The sequence below is a fragment of the Vicugna pacos genome, chromosome 4, assembly GCF_048564905.1.
Source record: "Vicugna pacos chromosome 4, VicPac4, whole genome shotgun sequence".
NCBI lineage: Eukaryota > Metazoa > Chordata > Mammalia > Artiodactyla > Camelidae > Vicugna > Vicugna pacos.
The window spans coordinates 73,337,171-73,356,303 of record NC_132990.1 but is presented as its reverse complement, the minus strand read 5'-3'; the positions used below and the strand labels follow the sequence as shown (position 1 = coordinate 73,356,303).

General features: G+C 51.7%; 1 protein-coding gene and 1 long non-coding RNA gene across 3 annotated transcripts; one reads left to right on the top strand and one right to left on the bottom strand.

Annotated features, from left to right (window-relative positions):
• Window positions 1–1,722: 1,722 nt before the first annotated feature.
• On the bottom strand, window positions 1,723–17,692 carry URM1 (ubiquitin related modifier 1). The gene is made up of 5 exons (XM_006205462.4): window positions 17,605–17,692; window positions 13,456–13,526; window positions 5,210–5,291; window positions 3,187–3,235; window positions 1,723–2,826 (listed from the first exon to the last, which is right to left on the bottom strand). The coding sequence occupies exons 1-5, from the start codon at window positions 17,670–17,672 to the stop codon at window positions 2,758–2,760; spliced, it is 339 nt and encodes a 112-aa protein (XP_006205524.2). The 5' UTR covers window positions 17,673–17,692; the 3' UTR covers window positions 1,723–2,757.
• LOC140696174 (uncharacterized) lies at window positions 6,015–13,029 on the top strand. Of its 2 annotated transcripts, none has more exons than XR_012072288.1 (3): window positions 6,015–7,006; window positions 12,244–12,430; window positions 12,560–13,029. It is a non-coding gene; the product is annotated as an uncharacterized lncRNA (long non-coding RNA). The 2 variants fall into 2 exon arrangements; XR_012072287.1 differs by having other exon boundaries at window positions 6,015–8,883.
• Window positions 17,693–19,133: the final 1,441 nt, after the last annotated feature.

Below are 19,133 nucleotides of genomic sequence, written 5' to 3'. Positions count from 1 at the left end.
CGCGCAAAGGAGGGACACCGGTCCCTGCTACCAGCGCCGCCATCCTCCTCGTCGTCGTCCTCTTCGTTCTCCTCCTCCTCTGCGGGTGACCAGTCCCGGCTGGCGGGGTCCTCCAGTCGATCGCGTCGTTTTTCCCTTTTTCAAATTTCGGCCGGGAACGAAGCTGGCATGCCGCGGCGGGGCTCAAATGTGGTCCGGGTAGCTCGCCCTCGGCCGGAGCCGCAGGAAGTCGGGGGCGAAAGAAGATGCCGGCGGACTACGCTTGCTAACTCGTTTTGAATTTGGTTCTAATCTATCTTTCCCCACCAATACCCCCAAAACAAAAAATGCCTAAACCGATCCCTAAACCCCAAATAGATCGACCCCTCCAGCCAGCCCATCCTGACAGATGGACGGGCTGAGCTCCCCCAACCGCAGCCGGAGTCGGGAAGCGTCGGGAATGATGCGCTCCGGCCGGGCAATCACCTTGGCTTTGGAAACAGAATTTGGTCAAACGAATCCTTTTCATTAAAGACAAATCTTCGGAGATAGTGGGGTTTATTTATTCGTTTATTTCCTCAAAAGTGGGTTCAGGAGTTGCTGGGGGGGCAGTTGGGGGTTGTTGGGGCTGAGCCTGGGTCACCTATCCCTGACCCCTTTTGCACTCAAGCTTAAAATGGCCCAAAATGCTGTGGAGTGTGGCCCTGGCCAATTTCAGCTGTGATGCTGGGATCTCTTGTTGCCGTGGAGAACCTGGTTTCCCCAGGTATCCTCCTGCCCTACTCCTCAGCATTAATTGTGGAGGAAAGGGTAACCCGTTTATACCCCTCCTCTCCCCAGTGCAGGCAGGAAAGGATTCCTATCGCCCAGTTTCCAGGACTTGGATCCCAGATGGGGTAACAGGGCACTATGAAGCTCAGCTGGGCTGGGGGAGGAAGGCACTACCAGGTTACAAGAATCAGGGGACAGACTGATGCTTAAAGTGAGGCTGTCGCTTGCCCTGTTCCTTAACATGGAGAATCTAGCCTCAGCACCTAGTGCAGACTGGTCATACAGCCCCTCTAGATAGCACCTGGACCCACACTGGCCTTAATTTGCACCCATAACCTCAACATGGCCACCCCCACCCACACACATACCCCAGAGGCCTCCATCTGCAGTGGGGCTGGAGAGAAGCTCACCAGACAGGGGGTTACCTGTCCTTGAGAACGATGTGCACACCTCTCCCCACCCCCCCAACACTAGGACAACCATTTGGCACTTTTATCTCCACAGAGTGAGATAAATTCCACCTTGAATTACTGACATTTAATGAAAAGCCACGTTTTGGGCAGGATGATGTTAATGCCCTAATTTTTTTTTTTTTTTGAGGTCTCCCTCAAAAAAAGCTTTTTCTCCGGTAACGGGAAGTGGGGCTCAGCAGCCCTATCCATGCCATCTCCATTCTGGGTTCTGGGGCTGATGGCTGCGGCTGAGGGGACAAAGCCTGGCCTCGGACAGATGAGTATGGAAGTGTCCTGGGACCCAGCCTGGGCAGCAGACACTGGCTCTGCCACCCCCTTCTCCAGATGGCCCTATCACCCCTTTGCAGATAGTCTGGGTTTCAACCCTTGCTCCCTTTTCGGGTGAAGGGCAGTTCTGAAAGCCCTAGGCTGAGGACAGAGAGGTTGGACCAAAGACCATGGTTGGTTGAGGGGGATGTGGGGTGCCACTGGTTTCTAAGGATGAAGTTCCAGGCAAGGCTAGTAAACAACCTAGTCTTTTATTTGCCTAAGGCCAGCTGTTGCGGGCACTGAGGCCCCAAGACTTCCAGAAAGGATGGAGGGGGGAGGGGCAAACCATCCTGCCTACCAGGTGCTGCCTGCCCCCATCCTGCTTCCTGCAGGAGGTGGGAGAGGAGATAAAGTCTACATTTGTGTCATCAAGTATCTCCCCAGTTTTCAGACACTATAAAAATTCAGTTGTTGAGGAAGAAACTGAGGCACACTGACCCCCCCACCCCAGGCCTCTACTTGCCAGTCCAAGGCTTAGCCTACACCCTCCTTCTCTCTACCCCCAGTGGAATGAGCTGCATGCAGGCAGCCTTTTGCTGGGGGGAGGGTCTCAGGAGCCCATCTGGTGGTCTGTGTTGGGGAAGGCCAGCCAGGGTCAAGGGCTGTGGATGGGGGAGCAGGAGGAGGGGTGTGGTTGGAAGAGCAGCTGCTGGGTGGGGAGGGGGGTCAGCACTGAATAGGGGACCCCAGCTGGGGTTCCATAATGATATCAGTGGGGGACAGGCAGAGCCCTCTGCTGTCCAGATGGGGAAACTGAGGCGGAGACTCCTCCAGTCTTTGAGAAGGGAGGGGCCTGCCATCAGCTATTCAGGTCCATTCATCTTCCCCAGGAAGGCACTGTGGCCCAGGAGCTGGACTGCCTTGTCAGCGGTCACTCAGTGTTTAGACTGAGACACAGGGAGTGGAAGGCAGCTGGGTCACCTGGCCACAGAGACCCCTCTCCACTCTTGACAAACTAAGGGGCACCCTCCCCCATCTCAGCTACTGGGAGAGGGTGTGCCAGGCTAAGGCGCCTGCCTGCCTTCCTGCCTTCCACTGCTCACGTGCCTGAGAAAGGCTCATTTTTAGCACCTGGCCTCTTTTCCCTGCCTGGAGGGAGCTCAGGGGACAGAGTAGGGAAGAAAGCAGCCAAGGGGGACAGGGAGATCTGGAAGCAGGGCCCAAGGGGGTGTCTGATTGTTCTGTTCCCCCCACCCCAAGGGGGCCCAGGCACAGAGAGGGGCCCTTAGCCGCCGTGCAGCGTGGATATGAAGAGGATGCTGTCCTGGTCCTGAAGCTGATAGTCCAGCTCACCCTGGTCCAGGAGAGAAATGAGAAGACCGTCAAGGGCACTTTTCCAGTTTCTCCCCAGGTGTTGGGAGGGGAAGGGGAGGCCTGGCTGCTCTGGGAGAGAAAGATAGAATTTACCAGAGAAAAAAAAAAGGGGTACCCCAAACATTAATTTGCAAATCTCCAGGATGGAGGAGAGCTCACCACTTCCCAAAGCTATCCATTCCTTCCTCACATGGGGGTAGGGCGTGGCCTCAGTCTGGAGGCCAGACTGGGATAGAGGATTACCCAACCACCCTATTTGGGCATGATGAGAGGCCTAAGGCTTTCTTACTAAAGCAGTGAGGGGAGGGGTTGAGGGAAGGCTGTCCCCTGAGGTACTGACCAGCAGTTCCCAGTCGGCATCATTAATCAGCACCAGAATTCCTGGCCGCCTGTGGGAAAGATGGTGGTGAGTAGCAGGGCATGAAGGGCGGGAGCAGACAGCAGCAAGGGTAGAGGCTTAGACACTGGGGCTGCAGGAGTGTGCTGGGAGCTTTTCATATGGAGGTCCCTGTTAAAGATCTCCCAGGAAGTGAAGCTGACAGTCCAAATCTAAAGAAAACCAGGTGGATAGTCTATGGGCCAGATAGAAAATGGATGCAAACTCGACTACCACTTCCCAGACCTCGGGCAGGTCATTTTGTTTCCCTGAGCATCAGTTCCCTCATCTGAAAACAGAGTAAATGACAGTGCCTCCCCAAAGAGCTCTGTGGGGGGATGAAGCGGGATGAAGTGTGTGAGGTGCTTGCTTGCCAGCGTCTAGCACGGGAACCAAGTAGTGGCCTATTTTTCCAAGGGTCTAACCTCACTGTTCATGGTCTCCTGTGTGTCCCTCCTGAAAATGAGGCTATCTTGGCTTCTCTGAATCAAGGAAGGCTGCCAGTGGCCCTGAGCCCCTGAATGCCTGAGATCAGCACTGCTGTCCTTGGGGGTGACCTCCATAACTGTTGAACCACGACCTGAGCAAAGGGTTGTATGGCAGCCCTATCCCCTAGGGCTTGCAGGTGATCTCTGCTTACAGGCAGAGGGCCCTGCCCTCTTCTTTTACAGATTAGGCTGCCTTGTTGTAGAAGTAAAGTGACTTCTTGGCGCATGGAACCTGGATCCTTCCCTAGGAGGCTAAGCTGGGCCTGGGACAGATATAGAAGCTTTAGGCTGGGGTAGGGATGTCCCCAGTGAACACAAATGTGTGTGCATGTGCACATGTGAGTGTGCACATTCACACTGACTCCCTGTAATCCTAGACCCACGCTGTCCAACACAGTATCTATTAGCCACATTTAAATTTACATTACAATTGGAGGATTAAGAGGTACAAACTATCAGGTATAAAATAAACTACAATGATGTATTGCACAATATGTGGAATATAGCCAGTATTTTATAGTAACTATAAATGGAGTATAACCTTTAAAAATTTGTGAATCACTATACTGTATAACTGAAATATATAATACTGTACATCAACCATACTTCAATTTAAAAATATAGTGTAATAAAGGCATAAATAAAAAATAGCTATAAATAATAAATTTAAATTACAATTAAAACTGAACACTTAGTTCCTCAGTCCACTAGCCACATCTCAAGGGTTCGATATCTTCATGTGTCTAGCAGCTACCATATTGGACAACACAGATATAGAACATTTCTGTCATCACAGAAAGTTCTGTGGGAGAGCACTGTCCTAGACTGTCAAGGGATGAAAAAGTCCTTGGGTAGTATCTTTTTCTCAGTACTTTCTGTACGAAGAGAGCAGCTGAGGCCCAGAGAAGTGAAGTAACTTGCCCAAGGTTCTGCAGCAAGTTTGTGACAACCAGAAAGCAGAATATAATTTTAGAACTCAGAACTCTGACGGGTCCTTCAGACTTTGTCAAGAAATCTTAAATGTCTTTTTCATCAATAGTAAGCCTTAGTGATTTGAGCAAGCAAATTCAGCTTACTCCAACTGTTATTTATAAGCAGTAAATTTATATTGTAATACCTAACTCCTAAGTAAGCTTTAAAGTGAAGCCATGAGATCTCTTGCTTTTGTCTGTTTATAAGTCTTTGTACACATTATAGATTTGAGGTATTTCTACTGCTAAAAAAAAAATCAAAGTCAGAAAGCAGAATCTAAGTTTTTTGATAAATCTACCAATCTCCTGATCTGGGCTTTAAATCCTAACGGTCCAATGTGGTAACAAGACAACTGAACATAAACTTGAGACAGAGCTGGACAGAGGTAGCCCTTTCCTTGGAGGGGTATGGGGAGGACAGAGCGGGAGGACAGGACCCAGAGAAGGCTATAGTTGAACCCAAGGACAAGTGCTCAAAGCTCTTTCCCTACGCCTGCCCTCCTCAGGGAAGGGAAGAAAGAAACTCACACGCTGTCTCCCTGGATGAACAACTCTGGCCGCTCTTTTAGCAAATTCTTCTTGATCCAGACAAGGAGGTTCCGGATGTCCCCTGGAGAGGAAGGCACAAAACAAATTAATGTTAAATCCAAATGATTCCTGGCCCCCAGGGCCTTGCCTAAGCTAGGAGGAAGTGAACATGGGGCTTAGCCCAGGCTGTCACAGCCCCTGAACTTGTGGATTCCCACGGTGAGGAAATGGGTTTGGAAAGGCCAGTGACCTGCCAGAGAGGTCTTCAGAGAAAGTGGCACCTGGCACTGCTAAAGGCTTGAAGAAGAGGCAATGGGGACTCAAGGCAGACAGCAGGAGGAATGGTCACATCTGAAAGGGTGGAGAGACAGACCCCCACCCACTAGTCCTAGAAGATGGTCTGAAACGGCCACAGAGAGGCCTCTGAGAGGGCCCTGAAGATCCCCCTACACCTTTATCTCTCCAGCCAGTACCAGATGGGGAGAATTCGGCTTTGCTCTTGGAAGGGTCTGCATATATTTCCCTTTGTGAGGGAAGAAAAACAATTGCTGAGCTGATAACATCAGTTAATTTCCTCTGGCAGAGGGAGAGAAGGATCCTTCCCCAGCCAGAGACGCTGACAAATCACTGCCCCACTACACCCCCTTCGTAGAGCCCTCCAGGCCAGGGCCGGCCACCCTGAAGAGGCAAGAGGTTCAGGGTCAGGAGGGCCTCTTCTGCTCAGCTGGACACTGAGATTTGCCTCTCTGGTTCTGGGACAGCCACCAAGCTCTTTGTACATCATCTGGAGGCTCAGAGCCACCTGTCCCCAGGGCCACCTCTCCTTTTCTGGAAGCAAGGTCCCAGGCCACAGCACACTAAACCTGGCTCTATAAATTCCTCAAAGGCTATGGCTCTCAACTATCCACTCCTCAGACAGAGCATCTCCTGAGGCTGCAGGAGACTGTTTCCTCCCTGAGATGACTTGAGGACTGAAGGCCCTGGGGAGACAGCTAGCCTCTGGGAAGCCAGCAGGAGGCTGGAGGTTAGCTGTCCTCATCCAGAGTCAGTGTCTCAGAGGAGTCTGCTGTCCTGGGCCTGTGCCCGAGACAAAGCTCAGAGGCTAAGGTGGAGAAGGGCCCAAGCAGTGCCTCGGTGCCCCTGCCTAGAGGTAGAGCCCTGGCGTGCAGGCGAGGGAAAGGCTGCCAGACAAGACGAGGCGAGGCTCTCTCCAGTCTAGGCCCAGCGTGTGTCACACACAGGACCAGGCTTGAAGAGGGTTTTAAGGCATTCTCATTGGTCTGCCTGCCACCCTCCTGGGAAGCAGACAAGCTGCACCCTGGATGGACTGGTTTACTCTGCTCTGTGCCAACTTCCCTGGGTCGTACGCCAGCAGAGCACAGGGCCATGGCAAAGTGTCCACAGGGTGAGACTGTGCCTTTCAATTTTAATTTCTACTTTTAAACAAAGCAGATCAGAGTCCCCACGGTTCCTAGGGCGGGCAGGGGATGGGGAGTGTTGCCTCCAACTAGCTGCAGTCCATTTTGACTCCTGGCTGGGTTCCTCCCAGAGGCCTGGGTTTTGAGGTTTCCCCTTGGCCTCCATCTTGGCACTGTCTGGTGGGCCGCCAGCCCATATATCTTGCGGCCGCTCGATAGAGCTGCCGGGGTCTGACACATCCATCAGCCAGCCCTGGCGGGCGGGGTTGTGCCTGTGTGCGCGGAGGCGCTGAGAGGGACTGGGCAGTGCCTAGCCTGAGGGCCACCAGCTGCACCTCCACAGCCCTGGCCAGGCTGTTCAGAACTAGGACCCAGTCGGGTAATAGCCCTGGTTCCCTCCAAAAGGGGACTTCTGCTTTACTCTTGTAGGTTGGGCGGTCGGGGAGGACTAATGGTCATGTCGGGGTCATCCAAGTGATGGCACCATCATGGAGTCCCAGAGGGGTGGGCTGGGGCGGGGGGAGTCAGCTGCGGGTGCTGGCTCATTTATCATGATGCTCCTCTTTGCTGAGGTCATTCCCTCCCTCCTCTGCGCCCCCCCAGGCCTGCCCACATTCTTGGTAGCCTGTTACCATGGTGAGGCCACTGCATCACCACCAGTATTGTTCCCCCATGCCTGGATTTGGGGGTGGGGAGAGGTGGAACTCCCTACTCCCTTCGCAGGCTGCAAGGGCCACTAGGCCTGGCCTGAAACACACCCCCAGGGACATCTTGCTAGGCTTGCTGAGGCCCAGACAATATGCAAATAGCTTCTAAGCCAGATGGTCGGCTTCCAAAGGCGCCCAGGGGAGGAGGAAGGGTTAAGCAGAGTTAGGGGCTGGTGGCTTGGGGATGGCTCTGGGGAATCTCAATTTCACCTTCCCCATGGCCTCCTGCCTTCCCACTGCTACCAAGGGTGGTTTCCCACATGGGATTCCATGCGATCACTCACAAGACAAATATTTACTGGGCAACTACTATGTGCCAGGTGCTAGGGAGATGGCGGTGAGCAAGGCGGACAGAGAGCCTACCTTCATGGAGCTAATAGGACAGCAAGGGAGGCGGGCATTACTTAGTTCTGACAAATGCTATTTCCTTTGTGTGGAATCAGGAAAAGCTTTTCTGAGGATGTTAATGTTGAAGCTGAGGCCTGAAGTAGGAGTAGGGTGGGATGGCAGGGCATTCAAGGCAGAAGGAAGAACATATGGGAAGACCTAAGGCAGGTTGGAATTGGCAAGTTCAAGGTAATAGAACAGAGAAGGCCAGAAGATCAGCATGAGGTGAGGGCAGAGAGGTAGCTGGGGCCGGACTCTGTGGGGCCTGAGTAGGCCTTGAGAAGGGGCTGCTTGGGAAGAGGCCTCTCCTGTCTCGGGAACCCCAGGGGTACTACCCAGGTGTGTGCCCCAGCACACAGCATGGAACCTCATACATAAAACGCCCTTGAGATGTTTACTGAGCATGTGGACAACTGTGGATGGAGGGAGGAGGAGGACAGGTTAAGAACAGGGACTCAGTCCTGGTTCTGAGTTCGACTCCATCACTTCCTAGTTATATGACCTTGGGCAAGGAATTCTCTGCGCTTCCTTCTTTGTAAAATGGGAATGGGAAGAACGCCTCACAGTGTGGTTGTGAGGCTCAAATAAGATGATCCATATAAAGCTCTTGGCATCATGCCCAGCACAGCAACGCTGTAATTCTTCTGAGCCAGACGGAGAGCCTCGATCCTTCAGTCCCTCTTGCTGCCCTAAGCTGCCACTCGCTCTGCCCAGGGACCTAAGGACATGCTCAGGCAGCTCTGGAGGGCTGATAGTGCTGGGATTGGCTGGGGTTTTCTGTGGGATCCACTACCTTTCTATCAGAGCCAGAGAGGGAATGGGGGCACTGGGAGAGTGGTGAGGGGCCCCAACACTAGCCTTTCCACTGAGTTAGATGTTCAAGTCCCTAAGCTGTTCCCTGGCCAACCCAGGTGGAAGGGATCATACTCTGAGGCTGTGGGTGGTGGGAGCCAGACTGCCTCTGGGCAGACAGGACCAGAGGAGGGTGATAAGCACCCAAATATATTTTCTGGTACAGGAAGCCTTGGGACCTGGCCTGTCCACCGGGAGTGGGAGCTGCTGTTCCCAAGGAGGAGTGGGAGCTGCTGTTCCCATGGAGGAGTGGTTAAGAGCTGGGATTCTGGAGTGGGGAGGTGCCAGGCTATGTGCTAGATGGCCTCAGGTAAGAAGTAACTTCACCTGTCTCAGGGTAATCCTCTGACAAATGAGGATAATAACCCAAACTCCTAATGCCAGCAGCAGGCCCAGTACAGTGTCAAACACACAAGACGAATGTACACTTGCCCACAGTGACTTAGGATTCCTTATCCTGTGGGCAACCAGAACCTTCTCCTAAAGGCTGCTGGGAATCAGGCACCACCCATGCCCCTCCTTAGAAAGGCTCCCACCAAAATCCCTCGCCCCAGTGGATGTGTCCTTGTCTGGGGACAATGACCACCCACTGCGGCAGGGCCCCCAAAGGTATCAATGCTAGCTCTCTGGCCTGAAAGAGACCAATCTCCAGGTCTCATCTGAGACTGCATCCCAGCTGCAGCAGACCCTCATCCCCTTCTTGACCGCCCCCAGGGAGAGCTTTCCTCCCAGCCAGAAATCTGTCTTCCTGGCCCTCCCACCACCAAGCCTGGTTGGTTCTGGGGACCAGGCCAACAAATGTGGCCTCTCTTCTGCACACAACACAGCTTTGGGAGAGCCGGCTCCCCTAAGTCTTCTCTTCCATAGGTTAAGCCGCCCCTGTCCCCACCAAGTCCACCAGGCTTCAAGACGAGGCTCTTCTGGGAGCCCACCCCCAGTTGAAAGGGGAGAAGAAAGAGCTGGGATGGGGGGAGTAAGAGAGAAGAGAGGGTAGAGGGAACATCAGAGGGTCCATTTACAAGTGAATGGGGGTAAGAATGGAGCAGTTTGTGGGCTAAACTGGCCTCAGAAGGAGGTTTACAGATGTGCGAGGGGACGCTCCTCATTGTTTAATTAAGCAGAAAGTGGATCTTTTCAAAAGCAATTTTGCACAGGGACTGGGAGGGGTGAGGGGGAGAGGGTGGTGGGGAGGGGATCAGCAAACAGGCCCCAGAGCGGAGAAAGGAACAGCTGGCCCCAGAGAGGCTGTGAAATGCATGCTAAGCAGTTTAAAGCGCCTGGGAGCTCCCGGGCAGCTCCTGCCTCCCGCACCAGGCACCCTTTAACACAATGCAGGGCAGAGGAAGAGGGGCAGGGAAAGGTGAGGCAGACACGTCTCTTCCTGGGAGCTGAGGCAGGTGATGCTGACGCTGGGACTAACGAGGTTCGGGGTTTTCTCCAAGCCACTGACCAACCAGGACTGGGAGCTTGAATTGAAGGGCTCCTTGATGCACAAAAGCCAGCTCCCAGTGGCCACAATGTCCAAAGCTGGTGGGTGCTTACAAATCCTGGCCAATAAAGGAGATGGCCTATTTCCTGCAGATGGCTGTGAAGGCTCCCTCTAGACACACAACTTCTCATTAGAGCAGTGCACCCTGCTTCCCAGAACTGTATACTTAGATCTGGAAACAACTTTTCCAAACTGCAGATGTCAAATAGATAATCAACTCAATAAAGACTAAATCTAGCCCAACCTCCTGTTTTACAGGTGGGAAAAAAGAGGCCTGCAGGAATCACTAATTTGCAATCACACACTGCCAGGGCTTCTCTCTTGCAAGCCCAGCCCTTTTGGCCTTGCTCATCCTCTTCTCCCAAGTTGGCCGAGTTGGAAGCTCTCCCCTGGCCCTGGACCCAGGGCCCTGGAGTCCCCTGGTTTGTAAGACTTGTCACAATCCATGATCTTATGGCTGCTATTTTTCTCTGCTGGAGTCTCCAAGACCTGCTTGGCCAAGTGGCAGCCCCTGGGCCGGGAAAGCTGCCAGACGGCAGATCTGGGCACAGGCTTGGGGGAAGACTATGACTCTCCCAGTGGCACCAGGCCCCTGCCCTCCTGTTGGGCTCCGTGTGCCAGGGTAAGGCCTGGCAGCTGCCAACCAGCTCTGCGGCTGTGATGTGACCTATGCCTCTGGGTACAGCAGAGCAAAAATAGGAGCCAGAGGTAGAGATCTACAGCCAAGGGCCCCAAAACTGAGCACAAGGGCCATTTCAGCTGCCTGCCCTGCTTTCTTTCCTTTTATCCCAGAGAGGTGAGGATAGGCCCCCACGCACCCAAGCAGTAGATGGAGGATGAGGGATCAAAAACTTGGGTCTTAGCCTTCCTACCTGAGTTAACTTTGGACAGGTCACTCTTTTCCTCTCTCTCTCTGAGGTTTTGTTTCCCTGTCAATAGGGAATCTACTGGGGTTATCATGAAAATTGAAATAAGTAGCAGTTAGAGGCACAAAAGAAAGTATAAAAATCAGAAAATACATTGCACGTTTGAGGTGTGTGATTCAGGGAACCTCCTGGGATAGATGGTGATGGGTCAGTGGTACCATAAGGACTGTGGAGACCCTGACATCTGGTTCTGAATCCCAGCTCTGCCATTTCAATAACTGTATGATCTGGGGCAAGACCTCTGACATCTCTTGAGTCTGGGTTTCCACTTCTTTTTTTAAGAACACTTTAATTGTGGTATGATTCCTGCACAGTAAACTACACATATTTCAGGTGTACAATCTGATGAATTTTGGTAGATGTACACACCAATGAAACCACCACCATAATCAAGATAGCTAACACTTCCATCACTCCCCAAGAGGTGCAAATTTCGAATTCCCAATTTATCCCTTCCCACCCCCTTTACCTCCTGGTAACCCTGTTTGTTCTCTATGTCTGTGAGTCTGTTTGTTTTGTAGATAAGTTCATTTGTGTCCCCTTTTTTTTGATTCCACATATAAGTAATATCATCCACTTTTTAAAATAGGAATAATAATGGTAGCTACCATCTAAGAATTTGTGACAATTATTTGCACCACCAACTGGGGCTTTGACTACCTTGCCAAACTCAGCCTGTGACCCATGACGCTGGCCTTCCTTCCTTCAGTTCCTTGACCACCCCAAGGCCTTTTGCCCCGGGGGGCCTCCAGCCTCTACTTGGAATGGGCCCCATGCACCTCGGCCCTCCCTCCAGTTTATTTGGCTGGCTTCTTTTCATTCCTCAGGCCTTGGCCTCAAAGTCACCTTTTTAAAGAGGCCTTCTCTTAACACCTGCTATCTCATTCAAAGCACCCTTTTGTCCTCCTCCCACCTGTGATGACCACGTGTACGGTTACATGTTTACGTGTTTACCTGTTCACTGTTCGGCTCCACTTCCGTCATGCTGTAAGCTCCATTAGGGCAAGAACCATATCTGTTTTGCTCACCACAAGTACTCAGTGACTAGTACAGTGCCAGGCACAAAGGAGGCACTCATAAATACATGTGCCAACTACAGGAAGGAATAAAGTACTTACTTCCACACCTGGCACTCAGTGAGCATTCAGCCACTGAATAAATAAAAAGGACTGGAATTATTAAACTCTGGGACTTTCATGTCAAGCAAAAGCAGGGAGAAATAAATCACAACTTGTGGTATTTTAATAACTTCCAGGTGAATCTTTCAGAGGCTTCTGAGACCCCCTTGTTCCCTCCCAAGGCTGCATGGCCATCTGTCAAACCAAGAAACCACCATTATCATCCCAGGTCTTTCCGTACCAGAGACACAATCCCACGGTTCCAACGTGGGACCCTAGGCTCCTGCCGACAGCCAGCTCCAGAAGGCAGTGCCCTGTTCCTTGGTGAGTGTCCCAGGCCTTTGAATGTGGCACACCAACCCACCCTATGCCATTGCTCTCCAACCCAAGGGAGGCTCAGAGACAGCCTTGGTAGCCATAGAATTTGGGCAACAGCTGTCTGATTCCCGGCAGATGCATGTCCAGTTCCAGAAGGATCAAACCTCACTTGACCGTTTCCTACGGCCCTCTCCAGGAACCTCATTCCCCTGCCTCCTCATACAACTGACTTCCTCTTCTTCCCAGAAACGTCTCAGCCCCAGGTGAGATGGGCTCCCATTCCTGAACACTCTGCTTTCGCTAGGATCCACTACTAGGGCTGCAAAGCACCTCCACAGTTGCAACATCCAGCCCCTGCCTCTAGGCGACACTGATATTTACCCCACTGGATCTCCGCCCCCTGACCCCCCCCCCCCCGTCTGAAGGCAGGGTCTGTCTCTTCAGTGCCTGGGACATGGGCTGCCACACAGGAGGTGCTAAGTATATATTTGTTAAAGAAAGAGGAACAGGTATTCAAATGAAAAAATGGAAAAACTCCTCGGTCACCCTGAGTCAATCTCTCTCCTCCAACCTCCTTTTTGGCTGGACACTTTTCTCCTCATCCAAATCGTCTCATCATAATGGAAGCCCATCTACACTGTCCCATTTTTGACGAAGGCTACCAATAATAGAGATGCTTCGTGTCTCTAATAGGTATAGCTGGCATACACCTTCTGGCAACCCTGAGAGATAGGGACTACCACCTCCACTTCACAGATAAAAACACGAAAGCTCAGAAGGGTGAGGTCACTGGCCTAAGGTGCTCAGGGGACTCAAAGTCAAGCCCAAGTTCAGAACCTGGGTTCGTAAGAACTAAGCAATGCCATCTCCTTCCTATGAAGCTAGCTGGTCCCAGAGAGGATGGGGGAGAGTACTTGGAGCTCTTCTCTCCTCCTTCCCCCGCCACTGGCCAGGGAATCCTACCCAATCCCACTTGAACAGGGCAGGGTGACCCTGTGGAGCAGCTCCTGCCCAGTGGCGCCCATACTCACAGGGTTCCTCCTGCCCAGGCAAGGTGACCTGATGTTTCTTCACACCGTCAAACAGGAGCTCCGCACCGCCTCTGCAAAGGAGGGCCAGAGAAAGAGCTGGGTGAGCTCCTGCAAACGCCTCGCTGAGACTGAAAACTGAGGAGGGGGCTGGCACCAACGCCCAAGAGATGCAGAGACCAAGGTTCAGAACACCTTGGGTACCAGTGATCATTCTCAAATGTGGCTTCCTGTATGGTAATGTAGGACAGAAACAATTTTTACTAATATTTAAGTATCCCAATTTGCAGACCCTTATTTTTCCTCCTCTGTTTTCTCAAGAGGTAGCTTAGCATACAGGGGCAGCGGCAGAGCACAGGCTCCGGAGTTCCACCTCGCCTGATGGTGAGACTCTGAGCACATGCCTTTATCTTCTCAAGCCTCAGTCTTTCCATCTGCAAAAATGTTGAGAAGCTACCACATGGCACACTGGACACCCTGTGTATCTAGAGGTTTTCTCTGGCTGAGTGAGGCTTTGAAATGCCCCTGCCTGTGCCCCCTGCTGCTGGCCTGGTGGGCACACCACAGTGCTGGAAGGTAAGAGACCCCACTGGGCTTAGCAATAACCTTGCCATTTACAAGAATGTGCATCATCTTGTTTCATCTTCAAGGAATGCCAGAGAAGGGGGTAGAGAGGCAGACATCATCAATTCTATCAAATGGGGAAGCAGACTGAGGCCAGGAAAGATTAAGTAAGTTGTCCAAGGCCAGACAGGCAGTGGCTGAACTAGGAGTTGAATTCTTACTGGTTTCTCACAGAAAAAAAAAGAAAAAAAAAAAAAAAAAAGACTCCCCAAGGGTCAGAAAGCCCCTTGAGGGCAGAGTCTGGTTCATTTGTGCGCTAGCACCTGGCCGACGGACGGCTGGGACAACAGAGATGCTGGGAGCCAAGTCCAGAAGTCAGGGCTCATGCTGCAGACACTCGGGCTCTTTCAGTGCCCCACACTGCTTCTTCCTCTGGGTCCCCTGACCCCCACCTCAGACTTCACGTGGATCTTAACTGAGAAGGCCTTAACAGACTTTTGACGGATGTGACGCCTCCCACCCCATCACCCTTTCCCAACTTCAGAGAACAGAGATGTCCTGAGACAGTCCACTGGGAGGCAAAGGCAAGGCAAGCATTGTCACGGGGGAAACATGGGGCGACTGTCATCCAAACAAGGTCATGCTTTGTTGATGCAGAAACGTGGAGGGGGAGAGGAGGCCCATCTGTGGCCGCACGCAGGGCCATTTCAGCTGCAGGCCCGCACAGAGCCTCCATTTATCCCCTTCCAAGAGCCTCGTTCTCTCCTAGGTGGGGGCTGGCATATGCAGCAGCTGGGGTGGGGGAGGGCAACAGGCAAGGGGCGACAGGAGTTGGGGGGTCAGAGGAGTGGGAATTGGAAACATTGGGATCTAGGCAAACAACCCAGATTGGCCAAACCTGGTGGTGCCAGGCTCAGAGGCCGAGGCTGTTTTTCCCTTCACATGAGGATGAAGAACCAGTCTGGCTCGGAGACTGACCAGCCACTGCTGGGCTCACTAGCCCTGGAGGGAGGGGTTGGCATTTCTGCTGTCAGCACATCTGGAGGGGAGGAAGGTGCATGCCCAGCTTCTGGAGTGATTCAGGGAGGCAGGCAAGGGGACTGATTTGGTCCCAGAAGAAAACCAAAGCCAGACTCTCTTATGTCCTACAGGATTTGCTATTCAGACTCCACTAAGGGATTACATCTTAAGCTACTTCATCTTCCCTCCAATCCCCAGTTCTTGGTGGGAGGTGTTTGTTGGTACCAGTGACTGGTACAAACAGTCCCACAAGGGCTTCCACTTTTCCTAACTATCTTCATCTTTTTATCTTAAATATTTTAATTTTTATTTATTTCCCCTTTACCTGCTGGAATGCAAGTCTGCCTAAAATAGGACCTGGTACATAGTAGGCACTCAAGAAATATTTGCTGAATGAATGAAAATGCCCATTTCCCCCATTTCTTCTCTGACCTCAATGGCATTCCCTTACTTTGCCAATACCTCTCAGACTCAAGAAGGAGGAAAAGGGAAAAGGAAGAGGGAATCTCACATCTGGACTACAGGGACATAAAACACATATGTACTACCCACTCTGAATCCTGTGTGACCTGAGAAAATGCTCTGCTAAGGACAGTTCAGGAGGCAAGACAAGGATGGGCAAACTGGTCACTGACAAGACAGAGAAAGCGGGGAGAGGTCTTCTAGAGAGTCTATGAGAGCTGGTGGGACTGAAAGGACCACATCTACTCAGGGGAAAGAGGCAAAGTCCTAAACTAGACTCTTCAAGGATGATGGTGGCACTTGGGGACAAAAGGGAGAGAATGATGCGCAAGGCATCTTTGTAAATGTAAATCTACTTAGGTTCAGAATAAAAGGTGAAGAAAGTGTGCTAAGAGATGTAGGAAATGGAAGAAAGGCCAGGGGCAAAAACATGCATTGAGACAGAGACAAAGAGAAAAGGAATCTGAGCTTGGCATACATATTGGGCATTCTTGCTTCCCGAGAAGCTGAAATTCTCATGGGACATGGCGGTAGTGGGTGGAGGGAACACTGGCTTGCCTTGTCAGGGTTCACTTTTGCTCTTGGTGGTTAGGAAGGCTGAGATGGTCAAGCCAGAAAAGCTAGTCAGTAAGCTCCGGAGGGCAAGGACTACGTCTTCCTATGACCTCCCCACTGCTGCCAGCACAGTACCTGGCAGACAGAAGACATTTCTGATGAACAAAAACCATGTCTGACTCAGTGAGAATGAAAGGTAAGCAGGCTATAGGTAAACTTTAACACTGGCAATCTGCAGTATCTCCCTTTTCAGTTCTGCTGAGGCCTGTCAAAGTAGCAGATATCCTTCTAGAATCCCCAGGGTATGGGGGAGCATAGCTGGGCCAAGAGTCAGTGAAGTAAAATAGTCAGAAGGCTAGACTAGCATAGTTCTAATTGGACCCACAGGGCCAGACAATATCATCAATTAAAATGCAGTTAACAGTCATGAGACTACCCCCTTGTAAGAGACAGAAATGCTGAATACTGGAAGGCATGGACAAAGTTCTATTTATCTTTGTATCCTCTGTGCCTGGCTCACTGCCTGGCACATGGTAGGCACTCAATAAATGACTGGTGAATGGACTACGCAGTGAAGGGAAAACATGAAAGAAACTGGGGGCATCCAATGGAAGGAAAGGCATTTATAGGCAGATATTTCAGATTCCCATCCCAGACTTTTCCTTTCACATAAGCCGTGGTTTATCTTCACATGCACACAATTCTAGTCCCAGCTTTTCCCATGTGACTCTAGAAATTATACCATCCATCTCTTACGGTCTCAGTTTCTTTGCCTTCTCTCTAAGCTCTGTAGTTTCTCTCAGCTTGGAAATCATGTAACAAACCTTCTGTTTGTAGAAGGTAGAAGATAGCGGCTTGAATCGACTTCCTCCCTGGTCTGTGTTTCTTCAGTTATTGGTGCCCCAATCCTGCACTTTTCATCCAGTGCATACTGTACTGTCAGAGTTAGTCTCCTCAATTGTGCTATCTTAGCCTCATATCTCCACCTGACCCAAGAGCTGCCGAAGGCACTCAGCAAGTATGCTGAATGCACTGAAAGGGGTTCAGTTCTGTTTTAACACCACCAAATCTTGAAAAAGAGAGGAAAGGAGTCCCGTCTTAGCTACACATTCCCACGAGAAACAGGACTCCAAGAGCCATGTAAACGGAAATTGCTGCCCGAAGTCAGAAATCAGAGGGTGAAGGGTGGTTCTTCTAAGTCCTAGCAGCTCAGATGCCAGACACACGGGTCTGGTCCGAAATAGGATTGGCAAAGAGGGTAGGGAGGCCTCCCGCTAACCATCAAGGCTTTTGAGTCCGGCAGGGCTCAGGGCACTGAGGAGTGCCCAGAGCGCACCTCCACGCCGGGATGTGCGCCTCTATTCCCGGACATACGGCCTCGTCGCCCAGGGAGACCTAGCCTCTCAGATTCTCCGAGGCGGGTGGCGTAGCTCAGGGAAGTAGCCGGGAGCCTCGGGGATTCGGTCGTGACAGGCCCCAAGGCAGAGGGAGGGGAGTTCCGGGCCCGACGACTTCAATCCATCCCCATGGCGCCCCAGCTCTGTGACTCACCCGAACTCCACCTCCACTGACAAGGGCGCTGCCATGTTGAGGAAGCCAAGCTCACAGGAAACTCCCATCGACTTCCGGCTCCGCCTCCCAATTTCCGGTCGCCGCTGACGGAAGAGGCGGTGCCCGGAAGACTCCTCTTCAGCTATTGGAGGAAGGCTCGGAGCCGCGAGCAGAGGCTGGAGGGTCGCGGGCGCTGTTGGGGGATTTCGAGTCGGTCCTCCTGTGCCGTTTAGGGACGGGAGTCAGCCAGGGTGGGCAGCGACTTGCACGAGCCACAGCTAGGCGGAGGGGAGCCCCGGCATCTTTCCGCCATGACTGTGAGCCACATTACTGTTTCTCTTGCATTAGTTATAAATTCTCTTCAGTCTGCACACCGCTTGGGCGAGCCTGTCCACGCCTCTTGACTTGAATTAGAGGTGACCCCCAAATCTTTATTTCCAGCCCAGAAACTTCTCTCCTGAGCCATCGACTCGCAATCCAACTGCCCCTTTCACTGTTGACTTGGATTTCACTTATTCAGCGGATATTTATTGCACCTTCTCCGTGTGCCAGGCATTTAGGTTGGTGCTAATGAATGCGGTGGTGAACGGACTAGGCAACGTTCCTGCCTTTAGGGCACTCACAGTCTAGTGGGGGAAATTAATCAAATAAACATACCAGTCCTGCTAATAAATGTAAAATCTCAAACTGAAAGAAATGATATGAAGTTATAAGGATTTAAAGGAAAAAAAAAAAGGATTGGACTGGACTTGAGCTGAACTCTAAAGCCTGGGTTGAGTTAACTAAGTGGATGTGAGGACAGAAAAACCTCTGGGAGCATTTCAGTGAGAACAGAAGGTGCAAAGGCTCTGGGTGGGAGAACACGCTGGAGCACCAAGAGAAGAAGGTGGAAATTGGGGAGCAGAGGGCCTGGGAAGAGATGAGGCTAGAAAGGTGGGCAGGGGCCGAATCATGCCTTGTGAGCCAGGTAAGAATTTCAGTCTCTAATTTAGGAGTAATGACAGGCCTTTAAAGGATTTGGGGGGGGGGTGTGCGCGTGTGCATGTGAGTGTGTGAAGAATTTGTGGGGGTGAGCGAGACATTATTTTTAAAATATCCTTCCCGGCTGCAGTGTGGAGATTGATTTGGAGGGGAACAGGGAAGAAGATAGGGAGACCACTGGAGCCTGTTGCCAAAGCCCAGGGCAGAAAGGGAGTGAAGTGAATGTCCCAGGGCATCTAAGCCACACTTCCAAAGTTGGTGGAAGTATAGCCTGGTGGTTAAGGGTGAATGTAATGACAGAGTCATCACTAAGAGGTGGGAGTTTACATACCAGCTTTATGTCCAGGCCCCACCATTTCCTGTTTTGTGTCTTTGGTTAAGTCCCTTAACATATTTGTGCCTCAGTTTCCTCATCTGTAAAATAAAGGTAATAACAGCCCCCGTAGAGTTGCAGAGAACTAAATGAGTTCTTGGCACAGTGCCTCGTTCCCTAAAACAGGCTCCCCTGTGTTCCTTATCCCAGGGACACCACTGCCATCCACTGAAAC